General features: G+C 37.6%; 1 protein-coding gene across 14 annotated transcripts in view; it reads right to left on the bottom strand.

The window, feature by feature from the left end:
• WDR27 (WD repeat domain 27) overlaps nucleotides 1-19,948 on the bottom strand; it is a 117,548-nt gene that overhangs the window by 68,128 nt on the left and 29,472 nt on the right. For 8 of the 14 annotated variants that reach the window (XM_054063235.1, XM_054063231.1, XM_054063229.1 and 5 more), the window contains 4 exons: nucleotides 17,918-18,015; nucleotides 17,504-17,625; nucleotides 11,658-11,755; nucleotides 1,095-1,197 (listed from right to left, as the gene is read on the bottom strand). In XM_054063235.1, the coding sequence (XP_053919210.1) occupies nucleotides 1,095-1,197; nucleotides 11,658-11,755; nucleotides 17,504-17,625; nucleotides 17,918-18,015 (421 nt within the window). The remainder of the gene's footprint in view (nucleotides 1-1,094; nucleotides 1,198-11,657; nucleotides 11,756-17,503; nucleotides 17,626-17,917; nucleotides 18,016-19,948) is intronic. The other 6 variants (XR_008449226.1, XR_008449228.1, XR_008449227.1 and 3 more) reach the window with 2 other exon arrangements.

A 19,948-nucleotide genomic window follows, 5' to 3' on the forward strand; every position in this document is an offset into this window, starting at 1 on the left:
CATTTTGTTTCACAGACAAAGCAAAAAGCCCTTCTTTTGTATTGCAAACTACATTTTGAAATTTAAATTACCAGAAACTTGAAAAACATATTTTATTTTGGAAATGTCAAGAACACATTAGCTATTGCCAAACCTCCAGCAATTTGCCAATAAAATCTCTAAGCTTCACACATGATTGGAGCCAGTATTTCATTACTAGCCACAACAACAAATTCTTCTTGTTCTGAAATTGAAGTTGATCAGAAACCGTGTCATAGTCATGATGAGTCACCTAGAGAGACCTAGAAGAAAGTTAAACAGCTTTCCCACCCAGTTGTTTCGAAAGGATGTGTTTTCAATGGATCCAACTCCAGCCCAGATCTATGCCGTAGATCCATGCTACGAGCTAGCAACCACCTATCTCTTAGAAACAACCAAGAAAACATTGTGCCGACAATATAGTATTTACCAGATTAAAATTAGGTCCATACTCAAAAAGGTAGCTATACTTTTATTTAGGATCTATGTTACTTGTGATAATATAAATATGGTTGACATGGAATGAGAAGAGAACCGAACCAGGAAGGAAACACACACAAAGTTACAGCATGAAACATTAAAAGTTCTAGTTACAGTTGAATTACTTTTCATTTTGTATTCAGTTGACTGGTTCATAAGAAAACAGTAAGGAAAGATCCATTCCAAGGGAATGAATATTTGAGAACTTAAGTAAATTAACATGTAGTTGCTACACAGTTCCTAGTGGTCAGGTATGTACATACTATGTAAAGCTGTGCTACAGGGGATATCATCCTTCTCTTCTTTGACAGCACATGACAATTGAGAGTGAAGCACTATGAAAACTTCTTGAAACAAGTTTTAAGCAAATACTTTGAGCACAAAGATTTGGTTGTTCAGTGATTTTTCAGGCAAAATAAACAACATGCAGATCAGAAATCATATGTAACTGCTGCATATAAATGAATATATGAAAGTAAAATAGAATCGTTTTGCACATTAAGCTGAATCATAGAAACATGCATAAAAAGACTAATCTGTTTACAAAATGATCAGCTCCTATAGTTTAGGAGGAAATAAGCAAAACCATGACTTACACATTTGTCATCTGATCCACTAGCTATAAACCGTCCACAAGGAGATACTGCAATTCCACATGGATAGCAGAGGCTACTGTGCCCTTCAAAACGACGTTCACACCTTCAGAGAAATTTTGGTCTTATTAGCACCAACTGAAAACTCGCTCTTGTACTACCATTATCATGAAAACCTCCTGAAATTTCATCTGTTTATCTTAGTCAACACGTTACTAAAGTAAATCCACAAATAAAGTTTTAAATACCCACAGTAGAATTTTGACAAAATTGAAAGACATTAAAGAGTATTAACAATTAAAAATAAAATGAGCACAAAAAACTACCCCAGGACAACACCGAGAACCATGCCTTGGCCTTGTTTAGTTTACAAAGATAGAAATTTCATTAATATTTAGAAATGAAGAGGTGTGATGCCTACCGTTACCTACTCCTAGTTAGCCAACTCAGCAGGGAAAGCCAAATTCCCTTGGAATCCATTAGGGAAAGAGGAGCGTGTTGTGAAAGTCAATGTGCTCAGTGAAGCTTTAGAAACCTTCCTCAAGTAATTTCTACCAAATGAAGATCCAGAATATGGAATCATAACAAATTATTATTTCTTGCCTTTCTTATACAGAAATCCAGCAATTTAATCTCTGTTGCTCTATTTACATTCCTAGTACATGCACTAATTTATTATATTGTGTAAATCCAAGAAAGGCTGTATCCAAATGATAGTCCAAACTGATAAATCTAGCTATCTGTCCTGCAACTGTAGATAACTTCTTACCTATCTGTGTTAATAAAATCTCAAGGAGGAGAATGCATTTAAATTTAATTCAAGGAATCAATTTCCCACTTTTCATGTTAATACAGCAAGGTAGCATTGTGGAGCAAGTTTTTGACAGCTGAGCACATTTGGCCCATTTAAAATTTTTTTTATGAAGATTAATATCCATATAAAAAATAGCCATGGCTGTAAAAACCTGTGACAGCTTTGCAATCAGTAGAAAACTAAGGAAAAAAAGTGGTATTTTGAGTTGCTTCAGTGTTAAAAGATTTTTTAATACACGTGTCAACCTCATTCAGAATGATCATTTATACAGGTATACACAAGGTATCATTTCAAAACAGACCTATAACAATCTGTATTATTTGCCTTTATTATGAATGCTACCAACCTGCTCTACTCCTTACAAAACAAATACACATATATCACCATAATACACCTGTCACACATTCATTTTTTCATTTGCTAGATCCAGGAACAAATTTGAAAGAGTAACATCTCCTGCCAATACCTGTGCTACATACATTTTCACCAAAATCACAGTGCTGTGTTAATTCAATTGACCAAACCCATGTGGAGAAACCTCTAAATTTTCATACTACATTGTTCTGTTTTAGATGTGCATGCATGTGTAAGAATGCACCGAATGCCAAGTTGATTTTATTCACTCAGGTGAAACGGGCATACTTAAACAATAATATCATTTTGTGACCAGTGCAATGGCGATCACTTCGTAAAGCATCTAAACAGAAAAACGTGTAAAAATTTACAGGTTTCTGCACATGGGTTTGGTCCACATGGCTTCTGAATATCTCCAAGCTGAAAAACTCCACAGCTTCACTGGGCAACCTGTGCTATGCTCAGTCACTGGAACTGGTTTCCAGAATTATTTGTTCTATTACCTTCCCAGGGATCAAGGTGAGGCTGACCATAGTTCCCTGGAACCTCCTTCTTCCTTTTTGAAGATAGGAGTGATATTTACTTTCCTTCAGTCCTCAGACACCTCCTGATCACCATGATCTTTTGAAGATAATTGCGAGTGGCCTCCAAATGACATCAGCTGTCAATGAGCTGAAAGCAGGCTTTAAAGAAGATAGAACTAGGATCTATTCCATAGGGCCCACTGACAGGACAAGGGGCAATGGGAAAAAAATGAAACAGAGGAGGCCCTGCCTGAGTATCAGGAAATGCTTCTTTACTGTCAGCATGACTGAGCCCTGGCACAGGTTGCCCAGAGAGGTTGTAGAATCTCCCTCCTTGGATTCAAAAGCCATCTATACATGCTGCTGGACTACCAGCTGTAGGTGACCCTGCTTGAGCAGGGGAGTTGGACAAGATGACCTCCAAAAGTGTCTTCCAGCTGCAATAATTATGTGATTCTGTGATCAAGCAGCAAAGACATTATTGTGAGCATGGATAGTTCACAGTGTTTAAGACTTCATTCTCAGGGCCTGTAAGGTTAACTTCCTCAATGAGGCTGTGCTTCCTCACAGAATAGTCTCCTAATAAACACTGCAAACAACTTCCTTTCAAAAGAATTTGGACTCCTCTGAATTTGTGACCAATAATTCAATTACTCCACCTACAAATGGATGCATAAAATCTAACAGGATTCCAAGACTTTCAATGATCTTTTCTCTGCTATGCCACAGCAACATAAAGCAATGCCTTAGTCATAGGACAGTGCCACATTTCCTTACACCAGCACAGCCACAGCAATAATTAACATCCTGGATTCTACTTTCTTAATTGTCTTTCTGTTCAACTTTTCCATTCTAATTGGGATGTATGTTCTATTACAAGTAGAGCTAGTTCCCCACCCCCTCAAAACCCTGCTATAGAAACACATTTTAAAAAAATTTATTCCGATTAAGTTTTCCACAGAATCCAGCAGAAACTTTGTTATGCAATCTATTAACTCTAGATATGTCCGGGTATCACAGCAACTGAAAAAAATGGATAAAAAAATCATACAATAAACATAGATATTATGCATATAATTTTAGCTTATTCTAGGAATTCTCTTATTTCAGGCTTTTTTTTTTTCCTCCTGTTTTACTTTTTTAAGTAACAACAGGTGGTGATCAAACTTATTTTGGACATTGCAAGCTTTACATGGCCAGCTGGCATGCTGCCCACTCTCGCAAGAATGCTCTTTTGGTCAGAGCTTTTCAGGGGTTACCATGACAAACATCTGGTAAATGCATGGGACAGCAAACAGCCTAGTTTTTCCTATGTTTTCCAATGTATGGCTTTTAGTCTACATTCCAAAATATGTATCTTTTCATGTCACAAACAACTTGCAGAATATTAGGAAAAAAAAAGTAACATGCTTTCTGTCATTGTAAGAGAAAGGTACCAGAATGCTGCATGTCTTTATAAATCAGGTAATACTCTCACAAATAAGTATTTCATTCTAGTTGCAGCACTAAAAGACATCTTGACTGTGAACCAAAGTTTTCTATTTTTTAACCACTTTTCCTTCTATTCTATTCCTTTGTCCCAGCGCTCTAGGGTTTGCTCAGAAACCCTTCAGTATTGGCAGATCCACTGAGACTCTACAAAATCAGAATATAATTTGACAGTAGTAGCTACCTTGGATGTTCTGTGCATATGGGTTTCATTTTAAATACACACAAAACCCTTCACATAGAAGCTCGGCATGTTTTCACCAACCGCATCCAGAAGAAACCAGATGTTCCCCATCCTGTATACTTTCATGCATCCCCAATCCCGAACTTGGAGGAGCTCCAATCACTTCTCTAAGCCCTTTTCCCTCAAGATCAAGATATCATGACTGAGACCTCCAGGGAAAAAAAGATGGCAAATCATGGGACCCTTACACTCGGAAAAAACCAAGGATAAGCATATACAAATATATGTATATGTGTATCTTGCTCAGGAAGGTGTCAGTTACCTCACAATGGAGACACAAACTGAAAAGTATTTGAAAATTGAAGGGCCATTCATTAAAAACGCATGTCTGAACCTAAGGGTCTCAAAGTGTAATTGTTAGAAAATGTATGAGATTAGTTCCACGTGGCTGCAGGAATTCTATTACAATATGTTACCAGGGGAGCTTGTGATCTAGTTGCAAAGGATCGTAACACTAGTGGAGATTTTACCTTAATGTCCTAAAACTATCTTTATGCAATTGGCAAATCTTTACAGAGGCTGAAAGAGGGTGAAACTGATTCTCCCTGGGATTGTGCCTCAAAGCATTATCATACATCTGAGTATTCTGCAGAAGAAATTCAGTATGTCCAAGCAGTCTGAAATTCTTCAAAGATCTTCACTGTGATTCAATAAGCACCCACTGCCTTTTTTCCAGAAAGAGATGAGGAATGGCTATTTCAGCAGCAAACACTGATAGTGCAGCTGAACTTCTATTCCTCAACCGTTCTGAGTGGGTCAGAGGTAGGCTGCTGCTGCCACTAAAGGTTAGTGTGGAGGTGGTTGGGAGCGCCTCCCAACACCTTGCCTCTGCCAGCCTCATTACCTGCAGTAATATAGCAGCTGACACACATATCTCCCCACACTGACAGTAGTAGCAGACCTCTAATCTGGGCAGCAATAACTCTTCCTTGCTCTTTCCACCTCTGGGTAGATAAAGAGCACATCTGACATCATTGCACAATTGTCCCATTATTTCCTTCTAGACTAATTCCCAGTTTCAGCTCTTATTCAAGTAAATCAGTTCTTCCAGCAAGTTTCCCGTCTGTGGCAAGTAGAGAAGAGCAAATGCTAATTTCATAGAATCACAGAGTCACGTCATGGCTGAGGTTGGAAGGCAGGTCTGGAGTTTGTCTTATCCAACCTCCCTGCTCACATAGAGCCAGTGTGGTTTCACCAATGCTAAACAGAATGAAGCATCATCTTCCTCATGCTGCTGGCAACACTTCTCCTGCTGCAGCCCAGGACACCATTAGTCATCTTTGCTGGAAGTGCACATTTCTGGCTCACGTTCAGTTTGGTGTCCACCAGTACCCCCAGGTCCTCTTCTTCAAAGCTGCTTTCCAGCTAGTCACAATGTCAGCGTAAATTGGTACCTGGGGGCTGCATTTGACGCCAAGCAGACTTTGCACATCCCCTTGTTGAACTTCAAGAGTCTCCTGTCAGCCCATTTCTTCCTTATGTTGAGGTCCTTCTGGATGACAGCACAACCTTCTGGTGTATCAGACATTCCTCCCAATTTTCTGTCACCAACAGATTTGTTTCTACCTGCCTTATCATCCAGGCAGTTAATGAAGATGTTAAACAGGACTGGGACCAGTGCTGATCTCTGGGGTGAACCTCCAACTAGATTTCACACCACTGATTGACACCTCTGAGGTTCCCATTCAGAAATTTCCTCAGAAATTTATAGAAACTGCATCTTTTTGGTCAGCTAGAGATCTGAACAACTACTGGACAGATATTGTAGGGCAAAATAAAAAAACCTCCCAAACTGCAGTTACAGAGACAACTCATGCCTTGTTTCATCTCATTTTCTGCCATATGCTAAGTGTCTCAGATTAAGAAGTCTGCTGTTGATACAGGTGTTCCTCCTTCAAACGGAAGGCAATGGCTGAAAAGAGCATAGGCAGGGTATTTTTTTCATGTCTTAGAATATGAAAAGAGCCGAGCAGCTCTTCAGTCACCCAAAAATGTTTTTATGGGATAACTTCTCCAAACTCAGTAAATCTTTATTCAATTATTCACCTTGCTTGAATGATCAGCATATTCATATGGTGAGTGTGCTCACCATCCAGTAAATTACTCAGCACATGGCTTCCCTGCAGAGATCTACTGACCTTGTATTATCTTAGTCTGTTTATATAATACATTAAAGAGCTGTGTTTATACTACCTATGTTACTACCCCTTTCAGAAGTGGAAGTAATTGCTTGAAAGTTAGGAGAATTGCTTAGAACATTAGCAAGGCTGCTACAAAAGAGAAAGTGTATGAGAAGCCAATGGTGATCACGGCACAGTGTCCTCACCAACCAGAGCAACATTCCACTATATCTGAATAGTGTGGGCAGAGTAGTGTGCTGATAATGAGGTCCATCAACAGTACGAGGAAAAGAGAGGTCATGAACCAGGTCCAAGGTCCATCCAGGAGTCAGGAGCAGCAGAAGATGGAGCTAGATACAGAGCTAGAGGCAACATGGGCCTGCTGGAGACAGAACTCAAGGAAAACTACCTAGAATGTGGGTCAAGGTTCATGCGGAAAACAACGTGAGAGGCAGGACTCGAGACAGGTAAATAGAAACATAGTTCAGGCAAGTCCCAAGCTTAGATGGAGTACCTGAAGCAAGGAACAGCATGTGCATGGATGGGGATCCAAGGCTGCTCAGGGCAATTAGGGCCCTGTGGTGCACTCAGGACTCTCAGTGCAGTCTGTAGCTTGAGTAAAGATACATCTGAAAATCTGAGACCAACTCAGGTCATACAATTAGTGTCACAGAGAAGGATGGAACTTTACTGCACCGTGACTTTAGCCACCTTTTACTGATGAGCAAGGAAGGTCTATGTCATGCCTAAAAGCTTTGCAGAAGACCTAAAATATGCCTTGGGGAAGAAAAATTTACACTACTTCACGTTCTAGGCAAGTAGAACTCTCTTAGGCAAGTGATTCTTTGGAATGACTCATGCAAGGGAAACAGTAAACTCCTGCAGAAATTTGCACAGCTGATTTTTATCAATATCAGGCAGTCATGAAGATGAGAATATTCATGTAACTTTGCCAGTGAATGTGAGCTGGTGCTACAACTAAGTGGTTGGTCAATATTCTAAATACATTTAACAAAGTGAAGAAGGCAACACTTAGAATAGATAGTTTCCTCCTAACATAATGAATGAAAGAAACTTCCTTTCTTCTGAACGTTTTAATGCACAGAATTATCTAATCTACAAGTGGGAGGAAATAAGAAATTGAAGGGATCCAGTCTGGTAAAACAGATTCAAAATTTGTTATGTGAAACTTAAATGACATATGAACATCCTAAAGCAGCTGGTATTTAGTGTAGTCTGTGATTTTGGGTTGTTATGGGTTTACTATGTAAGGGAATGGAATTTTCCTCAATTCCTAAGTTTCTGCACTCCTTCTGTGCATTGGTTTTACAGTACTGGGATGTTGAAATATATTTGTCTCTCACTGCCCTATATGTTCATGAACGTAGTCACTAAACACAAGCAGGACCGGCAGATAAGGAGGCTTAGTGTATTGGAATTTCCTGATATATCTAGCTTGGGTGATCTACAGCACTCGCCAGCTTGTGTCATTCCAACCCAGTCTTTCCTAAAAGATTGAAAGCAAGTGATGAAAACAACGGGTACAGATCCCTATGAATCATTGATAGATTCCTGACTTCAGAAGAAGTTGTGATGTCTTTAAAATGCCTTCAAAAGAAAGACAGCAAAAGGAGGCAGAATGACGGCTTCTTGCATCTTACAGACAATTAAGAGTCTACAATATTTCATCATAAAGAACACTTAACAGCCTTTGAAAAAATTAAGCATGCATCAGTTTTTTGTATCTCCTGATCATTAAATGTTTGTATGACTATTGGTAACCCCGAAGGTCATAACTGTAATGTTCTTCTCTTTCAGATTCCCATTGCACTTCAGTCTGATTCCTGTGTTCACTGCTTCCACCTTGGACCCAGAAGAAAGTATTTTTACTTGTTCTCCAAGTAGTCATTCTTTTAGACAAAACAGACTTCAATAGCTCTTCACAATGTCTCAGAAGTTGGTCGTAACATTATCTTATGTTAATGTATGTATTCAAAAAGCTTCATAGTTCATTATCCTATCCTGGAAGAAAAGTAGCCAGAGCTGGTTCTTCTTCCAGAAAGATCTATTCTCCTTGGTTCTTTATTCGTAAGTCTGCTGTGTAGGTTGTCTAAAGCTTTTCTTGGCTACAGCTATAAATGAGGAGAATATAGGAGAAGTATAAAAAATATCCAAAATCTTCAGATGAAAATTTACAAATCCATGCATTTCAAAGCAAATAAGTAGGAGTCTGAGTAAATCCAAAAGTCACTAGCAGTGTCCAAGATTCCCTCATTTATTGGCAAGATGACCTGGCTGTGTGAGGTTGGCTGACAACATCAGAAAGTTGAAATGCCTTTTCTTGTACCACCTTCAGAGGAACCCATCAGACTTTCTGGCACACTCTGAAGCAATACTGGAATGCCTCCAGATCATCAATAGTGAAAGAAACAGACCAATTCACAGCTTTATCCAGCAAAGACGATGAAAATGGAAGTTGCAAAATACTCTCATGAACTTTAAGAACAAAGGAAATATAAGTTAAATGAATTTTCACTGGAAAAAAATGTAATTTGATAACCCTGACTGAATGGAAAAAAATCTTGTGGAACTCAGAGCAAAAAACAATCAATATATTCAAAATCTATAAAGCTGCAGGCCAGGATAACATGTGTGAAGATTTACCTAAGCAAAGATCAAAAAAGAATCTGAGCATTCTGCTATCATTCCTCAGTCAATTATGAGAGAAGGAATGCATGTCAGAAGAATAAAAAAAAGGAACCATCATCAAGAAATCAAATAAAAGAAACAACTAAGAATGAGGAAAATTGTGCAGAGTTCCTCTGAAAATTATTTCCCATGCTTTCAACTGCAGCTTTCAAGAGCACCATGCTGGAGGACTTCTTTCCTATTTAACCATAATTTTGTATGGTACAGTATTGTTAAATAAAGTAACAATGGATACAACTCATTATGGGCAGCAAGCAAATTAGACAAAAGCAAAATAGTTTTCACCGTGGGTGTCTAGGGCAAATGTTTAGAACAAAATCAACAAACAGTAAAGTTGGGATCTTGCAGTTAGTGTCACTACCCACGACACTGTAAACAGTATAAATGAGAAGGTGGATTTACCTTTGCTATATTTCAAGAACACTGGCCAAAGATATCACTAAACAAACCCTATTCTGGCAAACTCAATGCAGAAATAAAGAGGTCATTCCAGAGGGACCATTCAAAACACAGCAATGACTGATGCACCAACTTTACACATCAACAGCTTCAAAAGATTAAAGGTACTGGCCCACCATAAGATTGTTTAGGAACTAATCTCTCCTGTAAGCACCCAACAGTGCAAGGGATGGACTGGATTTGATTGGACAAGACCTACGAACAAAAAAATAGGGAAAATGTTCAGTCTGTGTAACTGTATAGTAGACCTAACACTTCAGTGGAGACTTGTTCCAAGCCCAGACAGAGCATTCCAAACTTCACCATTTCAAATTTATTTATGTGAAAACCATCTGGTGAACCCATTAGGAAAAAGTGAACAGTTTTCTTCCGTATGAGAGCTCAAGAATCAATTTTAAAATATAGAGGACTCAGTCTCTGATGTAAGCAACGAGAGAAAATGTCATTTTTTAAAACTGGGGGGGGAGTTACCCCTGAAAGATACTAGCAAGTGAAAAATAATTATTTGTTTGCTCTATTTCTTCTCCAAAACAGTTAGTACCATTCATCACTGTGTAATGTGCAACAAGCATAGACATACATATAATACCTAATAAGCACCCTTAAAGCATGTGTCATTAAGAACTTGAATTACTTTTTTGAAGTTTGGCTAACAGAATTCAGTGGACACTAGAATACAACTTTGCCAAATTAAATATACAGCAAGAACATACATAAATTATTCCCCTCTTCTCAGGGCATATTCATTTAAATGATTGCCCAGATCTTACGCTTTAACTATTTTACCATTCACCTGCTCTACTTATATTAGTATTTAGAAACAAGGAGACAGATAAGTGATCTGTGAAAAGCTTTCTACTTTTTCATTACTCTACAGCAGCACAGTTCGAGCAGCTTATTAGAAAAACATAAGAAGGTAACAGATTCCAACCCTAGCAGTCTCTAGTTTCATTACTTTCTGATATTCAGTGCAGGCAATACAGCAGCTTTCAGCCAGGACATATACGCCCCCTATAGGTTTAATATAACCCCTACAGGTTTAACATATTCTTAGCACAGAAAAATGGAAATAAATGAAAAGATCATTAAGCATTTCCTAAACAGAAAATTTAGTACTAGAAAAATTACATTACATCTTTCAATAAATATATGTTTACATAGACAAAGCAAATATGAAATTATTCTTTAAAATTTAAACATCCTCCCAGTTCGACCCTTTTCTTTTAAATACAGTTCTGTTAGCCTGCACAATCCAGATTGCCACAAATATTTCTCTTCCTGCATAATGTTTCCTTGCCTCCAATCTTTCCTTTTGTCTCACATCTTTCCCAAGGACAACACTGAAGCATTTTTAGAAAAAGTGTAGCATTGCATTTTGAGTTTCTGATAAAATATTATGCAAATTTATTGCACTACATACATGATTTGTAATAATGTTGTTATAATTACACTTGCATTTTGAAAGCTGGATCATAACTTTCACCTCCTTTAGCAGCAATGACATGCTGTTTTGGAAATACCATTAGAAGTCAGTTCAATAAGTTGTTTTATATATGCGATTAGATCTACAAAGGTAGGTAAGACATGAGTGATAAGACATGAGTGATAAATCTTGACCACTTAATGGCTTCCATTAATATAATAACAATAACTAACTACAACTGAGGAACCAGCATTTTGTTTGGTCTCTTAAAATTAGAAAATTCCAATTAGCCTTCAGTTTTTTTTTTCAAAGGCCCGACTGTATATCTGATTCCACATCCAAGTTTCTACCGCTATATCACAGCAAGTATGACAATTCTGAATAAAGAGAAAGCATGTATTTTTATTCCAAGGTACTTAATTCAGTCTTACTTTAGTGTTCTTAAATCCCACAGTTTTATGCCATCACCTGCAGCTGTGGTCATAAAAAGATTGTAAGCTTCGGGTTGCTGAGTACTGAAAGATGACCCCTGAAAAATATGAAATCAGTTTCAGATAACTATTCTTGTGGCACTAAATATTTATAAAATCTTAGAATTAGAGAATATCTCAAGTTGGAAGGAATCAACAGGGATCATCGAGTCCAACTCCCTGCTCCTCACAGGACTACCTAAAACGAAACAATATGACAAAGAGCATCCTCCAGATCTTTCTTGAACTCTGATAGGCTTAGTGCCAGGACCTCTTCCTTGGGGAGTCTGTTCCAGTGACCAACCAGCCTCTCAGTGAAGAATTTAGTCCATTTAAAAATTAAAAAATAAATGTTTGTTAGGGTATGTGATAAATAGCCTGTCTGCACATACACAAAGGAGCACAGAGGAAATCTGGCATGTGGAGGAACCCCCATAACCCAGTCAGAGATATGGAGCACTGCCTCGACTCCTCTTAGTGCTGTCCTAGGACAGCCATGAGCCCTTTGTTTCAGAGGTGACATCCAACATGATAAGTCCACCACAGAGGCTGTCTGGGTCACCTAACAGACTGACGGGGATTACTACCTATCAGATATGAGATCCATTATGGGATGTAGGGGCAGATTCTTTTACAAGGCATTACTGGATGTCTGGGGGAGGAAATAAAGTTGGGGAAATGAAGGGATCAAAGTGGATTATGGAAGAACATGTCACAGAAACAGAGGGGAAAGGGAATAAAATGAGCTGTTTGTGTGTAAACAGACGGCTGGTCGGTGCATCTGGCCATGCTCTGTCCTGGATTAGCATAGCCTTTCTTGTCTTCCTATTGAATTTCTGAGTGAAAAGACTCTTTATCAGCATACATGTAGATGGAGATTCAAAGAGTGAGCAACTATACAGAGATCCACAAGAGGCCTGTGCGTCCTGCAGCAAGTAAGGGTTGGGGTGCTCACCAAAAATCGAATTTTCCAGCTAGAGGATACTGATAAGCCATGACATTTCACAAGGTGCTGGGAGAGAGAGAAATTTGCCAGAAACAGGCATCCCTACTTCTGCTTCAAACTTGCTTTTAATCTCGCATTCAACAACGTACATTTCCTTATTAATGCATCCATCATTTTGAAACAAAAAGATGTGGGCAGAAAACCAGAAACTTTGTTGTTTCTGTGAAAATTAATATAACTTATTACTGTGTTTTCTAGCAGAAAATAACACCATCCAAATATTTGTGGTTGATATTGATAGATTCCTGTTCAAAGAACATGTTTTGCAGTATTACAAATGTTTTGCTAACACTAAAGCTCTGAATCTTTGTGGTCTGATCTTGAATTACCATCTATTTCTGTATCTCAAAGATTCCAAAACTCTAAGACAGAAACACAATTTTGATATTTCAATTGATATTTTACTATGTTTCTTAAAAGTTAGCATGGAAAACAATGGAACCATGAAAAGTCACACAATACTTCGGTAGTCATTGATAATCAGTTTTCATTAGGACATCTTATACATCAAACCAAAATCATCAAGTTAGAAATTACTGGTTGAATAAAACAATTTACAACCACGTAAAACCTCTATTATCAGCTTACGATATTCTCCTTGTCAGGCTTGGCATAAGATGGCTAAGGACTACTTATCAGAGTGAGGTGAAGCTACTACAGGCAGAAGGGCTACATTTGCTCATTGCTTCAGAAGAAGTTTAATGACATCACCTGGGTCTAGTGATACCCTGCACTAAAATATCATAAGCAGTTCTGAGAGTAGGGTCTGGAAGCCAGACACAGTTTCAGGGAAAAAGAGTGGGGAGTCCCTCAACACCAGCTTATCACCAAAAAGTGGGAAATTTCCACCAGTTTCCTCAGGCTAACAATGAACTTCTTTCCTTCATCTTCTAAGTAAACACTCTAAGAAGTAGGCTACTACATGAACCTGCAGCAGCATCACCACCACATCTCCAAAGGACGATGTATTTAGAATCGTAGAATCATAGAATCACCAGGTTGGAAAAGACCTCTTGGATCATCAAGTCCAACCATTCCTATCTGCCACTAAATCATGTTCCTGAGCTCCTTGTCTACTTGTCTCTTAAATACCTCTAGGGATGGTGACTCCACCACCTCCCTGGGCAGCCTCTGCCAGTGCCCGATGATCTCTTCAGTACAAAATTTTTTTCTGATATCTAGCCTGAACCTCCCCTGGTGGAGCTTGAGGCCATTCCCTCTTGTCCTGTCCCCTGCCACTTGGCAGAAGAGGCCAGCTCCCTCCTCTTCACAACCTCCTTTCAGGTAATTGTAGAGAGCAATAAGGTCTCCCCTCAGCCTCCTCTTCTCCAGGCTAACCAACCCCAGCTCTCCCAGCCGCTCCTCATAAGACTTGTTCTCCAGCCCCCTCACCAGCTTCGTTGCTCTTCTCTGGACACGCTCCAGAGCCTCAACATCCTTCTTGTGGTGAGGGGCCCAGAACTGAACACAGTATTCGAGATGCAACACAGTATTCAAGGTGCAAAGCTCAGTTTCCTGATGAAATTACTCTTATGCAACTGTCCTGTCTGTTGATTCCCATCGAGAATTTTTTTAACCTGCTTCACTATTTAAATGCAATCTGACAGAGAGATAAAGGTCTTATGATTACTACATTTCTACAAGATACTTATAAACCAAAAATTAGCAGACAGAAATTCAAACCAGCACAGTCATTAAGAAAAGTGATTTTGCTTGACAAGCCATTAACCAGCCAACACAAGAGTAATTTGGAACACACCATACTGTGTGCCTCTCAGTCAACTAGTAATAAGGACACAATTAGTAATACTTCCTTAGTAATAAGGAAGGTTATGTTGTGATAGGGGAGGAGTGTTTAGGAAACATAGGAAATGAACCTGAAAGTGCATGTGATGAGGAAGTGAAAGTAATAAAGAACAGAGTAATCAAATCGGCTTTCTGGTGGTGGATTTGGAAGTTAATCTTTAGGGACACAGCCTTAAAACCTTTAGAATGGATGCTTAACTAGTTTTGTTACTGCTGGTAGAATCTCTATACAAAAACAAGATTGCATTGGTATGTCTCAAGCACTTCAGGGGAATTTGGTGCCAAAATGCTTTTTAAGGAAACAAAAACACTGAAGTTTGGAATAATAAACATTCATGTGCTCAATAAAATCAAGATCATAGAGGTTCTAAGGAAGCAGCATAATGCCTAAAGTTCTGCAAGCAATGTAATTGTGAAAGTTTTAATCATATATGGAGCTTCAAGAGCTAGGCATATATTTTGCGGTTTCCTTTCCTGGACTTCGGTAACCTAAGTATGGTAGCAAATATTCTGTGTACTTATTCTATGTAAGTACAGTGTGTGAGTACATACTCTACGTTCATCTGCAATATTTCACAAAATGTTAATAAGAATAGAAATTACCTTGCATAATTCAAGCTTCAGATAAGGGACCAGTGTTCATCAACTGTACTTAAATCTGGCTGCAGATTGAGTATCTCAGGAATGGGTACTCTCTGATTTTACAACCTAATTACAGTCAGGAAGATTCAGCACACTCTTACTAAGGATAGATAAACTGTGGCAAGTAATGATTCAGTAGGGTGGTTTATCATCTGTAGCGTACCATTGCTGAATCAATGCTCCATCACACTCGTAGCTGTCACAGCAACAAAGGATGCGCTATACTCTACTAAATGTGAAGTGTTGGTTCTGACCACCTACAGTCATCAGAGAATTTGAGGCAGGGTGGGTGAACCCTATGACTTTAGCCAGTATATTTTGGGCAGATTTCAAGAGGAATAATCATAAAGAATTCTATTCTGGCTTCACTCTAATTATTGCAAATTCTGATAAGCTAAAGAAGGGCTTCTTGATTATTCAGTCACACAGACATAGCAATACTTGCTAACTTCTAAATACATTTTCACTTTTAGAGTACGAAAATTCTAAAAGGAAACAGGAATTAGACATCCATTAAAATAGATATTCCACCCCACCTTCTTCTAAGACTGCAACCAAGTATTTTATATGAATATATAATACATATATATGTGTGCTATATTTCCTGCTAAGCTGTTCTGGCAGAAGATTCAGAATTATTATGTTCTATTATACATCAAACAATGTCTGCTGTGAATAGAAAATATTCCAAATTATATAATAAACTTAATCAAATACACTGAAGACTGAGATCAATTTCAGACTTTGCCAATTCTTGCAGACAACCTCTAGAACAAATCAAAAGAACAAATTAAAATTTAAGTAATTACATTGCGAATTATATACGCCTACTTACAGCTGCTGCTGACCAAAACCAGAAATAACAGAATGTCACTGCTGTTCACCTATGCATTTCATAATTTGCAATCAGGTTTCTGATTATGCACTTCATCAGAGCATATCTTCCTTAGTATTTCACAAGACGTTCTAAATAATTTTCTTTATTTTCATAATTTAAAGAACATATCTCGTGATCATCCCCACTCACCACTGTCCAGGTAGCATTGCAAAATAGTGTTGGAACAAGATTTGCATGAATCTAAACAAAAAAAATGCACTTTAAGAATACATATCTCTCTCTCAATCACTAATGAGTGTTCAGTCTACAAGACAAGAGTCGGGCTAGTCCAAAGGAAAGCCTTCATAAATTTTACAGTGTAGGCTCTGGATCTTCAGTATCAACTGTTTCACTCCACTGATTTGCTTCTATCGCAGCATGCCTCATCACTGACTAACCTTAGATTCCAATGTGTTTTGCACTTTAAACAGGATGTAATTTACACATAGCACTCTACATATTTTTATGTCTACAAAATATTCTAGCACACGATCTCAATGTAAATGCACTGATTGACTCTAACAGTTCTAAACTATACAACTGTAACAAAATTGTTGGTATGTAATTTTCCTATTGACTGATCTAAAGTATTGATTTTATATATTTGAAAAAAATAAAGAACCTTGATCTATAATTTTAAAAAACAAACAATTTTTTATTTTTTGCTATACCACATGCTTCTAGTTTTTTTCCCCGCGAAGTGAATACTTGCCCACAGCTTCAAAGTTTTTCTTGATTAAATAACCTGAAGCCACAAAGCTGACCAAGCAAAAAGAAAAGCCAGATCTTTAAGCCTATATGTGTTACAAATAGTACTGAAATAGTTAGCACAATTTTAAGTGTTTTACCAGATCACATCTCAGGAAAATCCACAAACAGTTACACAAAAGTAGTAATAAGAAACTGTTTTAAACCCACAAAAGCAAGGACTTTCCAACTTGAAATGAGGAACCGTGCTCAGCCAAACCTAACGCAGCAGGCATTCTAGTATGTATGGTATCAGAAGACCTCCAAACAATCAAATCAATCTTCAAGTTAAATAAAAAGAAGAGCAAGGATTAGCTTTTTAAGTCACCTATTCTATTGCAGTGCTGAGCAATTTCTTTCTTTTTTTGGTTGCTGTTTCTGAAGTTTCAGAATAAATCATGATGACTTCAGATTCAACTTTAGAGAAGAACAGTTACATAAGGAAAAGTTCCTGCTGAACTACACTATTACATTCTGGCACAAGTGAGGCAAAGGGTAATATGAACGTCCCTAATAGCAGGCCTGTTCAGTCACTCTCACCACTCCCGGCTTTCCAGCAGAGAACAAATGAAATCTAGGTGCCTTTATTAGACAGACTTACGACCTTGCCCATCCTCCTCAAGATATAAAAAACTCTCATTGATTGCTATCAATTATATTTTTAGCCTCCAGTTTCTTTATTGATGGAATTCTAGTGGTACTACAAATAATATCCAATAAATTATATACCTTGTTTTGGCAGATCTGATGGACTGATCTTGTATGAACTTCTGGTATCACTGCTGTACTGCAGCCAGCATTGAGGTCAAAAACTTCCAAGGCCCGATTGCTCCCAGCTGTAAGCACAATATCTGTACAGTTCTCTGTGTTAAAGTTAAACTGACCTAAGAGGGGGGGAAAGCATATAGATAGACAAAAAGACAGATAAATAGATATTTAGACTCAGTTGTATTTACCACTCAATGAACAGCACCAAATATCTTATAGTCCTAAAAAATCTGAAATTCAGTATCACAAAAAAAAGCATTTCTACTCTAACAGAAAAAGAGTAGTAAAGAATCAAGTGCTAATTCTTTAACTGAAGTTGTTGCCATATAGTTGAGTTCAAATAATTACAAATAAAATAAGAAATACAAAGGATACATGAGTAGAAATCATTAACTGCTGAAAGGCTGGTAATCTCCACTGTTGAAGCCATGGGAAATTTCTGCACCAATTTGCAAACACTTCTTTGTTTGTATCTGCAAAAAATATTGAATGAATGCTAGTGTTAATGGAATAAGTTATGATTTATGGCCCCCAGTAAACTCCCAGTGGAATCACAAAGAAAATCAAAATACTTTCTTTCATTATGAAAACTTAAAGCCACAGACTTTTTGAATCATTGCTGAAGTCTAAAAAAAATTGGTAACAAAACTCTCTTGGATGAAAAGAAACATGATATTCACATACATAAGATAGATCTTCCATCAACATGAAACACTGAAATAATTCTATATCTCTACTGAAAATGTTGAAGGCAGAGGAATTTTTTGAAAGCAGCCATTGCTTGGAAACTGGCTGGGCACTGGTCTGCTGATGGCTACTTTTGCATCACTTGGCGTTTTCTTTCTTTCTCTATTTTCTTCACTTATTAAACAGTCTTTACCTCATCCTAGTAGTTCTCCTTACCTTTGCCCTTCCAATTCTCATCCCCGTCTCACTGGGGGATACGACTGAGAGCAGAATGAGTGAGCAACTGGGTGACTGCTTAGCTGCCAACACACCACAACAACTCAGAATTTCTACACTGTATTCTAAATTCAGACACTTCTAGACAGTAAAATAATTCCAATGTAATGGTAAGTATTATATACCCATTTCAACATGCCTGTCTAATGACAATACAAAAGTCCATGCATGATACACTTGCAGGAATACTGTTTCTTTCCAACAGTGCTAAAAGTTTGCAAAAGTGAGATAATTTGACAAAAGCAATAAGTTTATCACCTGGATCAGTTCAAAAGAAAAAAGTTTATGATTTGCTTTTGCCTTTCTCTGTCACACTCAAACAATGATCTCCTGAGCTTTTCTAGGTAGACACTAAATCTACTTCAGCAGTGATGGTGAGGCAGAATGTAAAATACAGCATTTTGCAATTTAAACCTTTTATGGTTTCCATAAGTATTCAATTAAACTATAAAATTAAACTGCTCTAGACTTCAGAAACAACTGATTTTGGAGTAAAGATATCCAAGCTAACTTTAAATAAGCTGGCTGAGATAATAGGAACAATCTAATGAAGACAGCAGGATGCTTCCTCTGGTCTAATTTACCCTGCCGAAAGTCATTTAAACTGGCTTAAAGTAGTTTGCACTAAAATAACTATCCTGTTGAACGTTAACTTCCTAGAGGCACCTGAAACAAACACTATCCTACACGTCATTAGCATGCTAAAGTTTAAACCTATTTACCATGACCTTTGCTTTATCTATCTATAATATGTGCCGGTATACTTTCCCATTTCATTACAGTAGATATTTCACCATTCCTTCCGTTACTGTATGTATGATTACTACAACCTGTTGCTAAATACAATGGCTTTATAAGCCACTGTTTCTCCTTTTTAAACTCCTTTTGAATTGCTCGTGCTGATCTTTAAAGCAACATATAAAACTATAAAAATGAAGTAACAACCCACAGATCTTTTCTTCTTATTATTACATGACACAAAAGTAATTAAGAATTTAAATTTAAAAAAACGAAGACGCAAACAGTTGCACTTCACATTAGCATGCACAACTACTGATGTTACTGGAAAATTAGGAGTTAGTAGTTTTCGAGAAGGTGAAGAAAATTGTTTCGGTCATGAATCATTTTAAGATTAATCATAGACGCAGAAGTCAGGAGATATTTAGTCTATTCTACAATAGATATCCTCCATAACATTTATAAATAAGGATATGTTTAAATAATCTAATAAGGAATATAACCTTCATTTTCTTATTTCCACATCTCAATTTCATCTTTAACACTGAATCAACATTTAACTATTTAATTAAGTTCTTGTGATGCTTAGTTAATTAATATTTAAATTACTCTGAACATTGCATAAAGAAAGAATTATATGCTTTGTCATTGTACTCTTTTCACCTCTGATATACAACAGCCATCTGTTGGTTGGCCAGAGTGCAT

The sequence above is a fragment of the Cuculus canorus genome, chromosome 3 (assembly GCF_017976375.1).
Source record: "Cuculus canorus isolate bCucCan1 chromosome 3, bCucCan1.pri, whole genome shotgun sequence".
Lineage (NCBI taxonomy): Eukaryota > Metazoa > Chordata > Aves > Cuculiformes > Cuculidae > Cuculus > Cuculus canorus.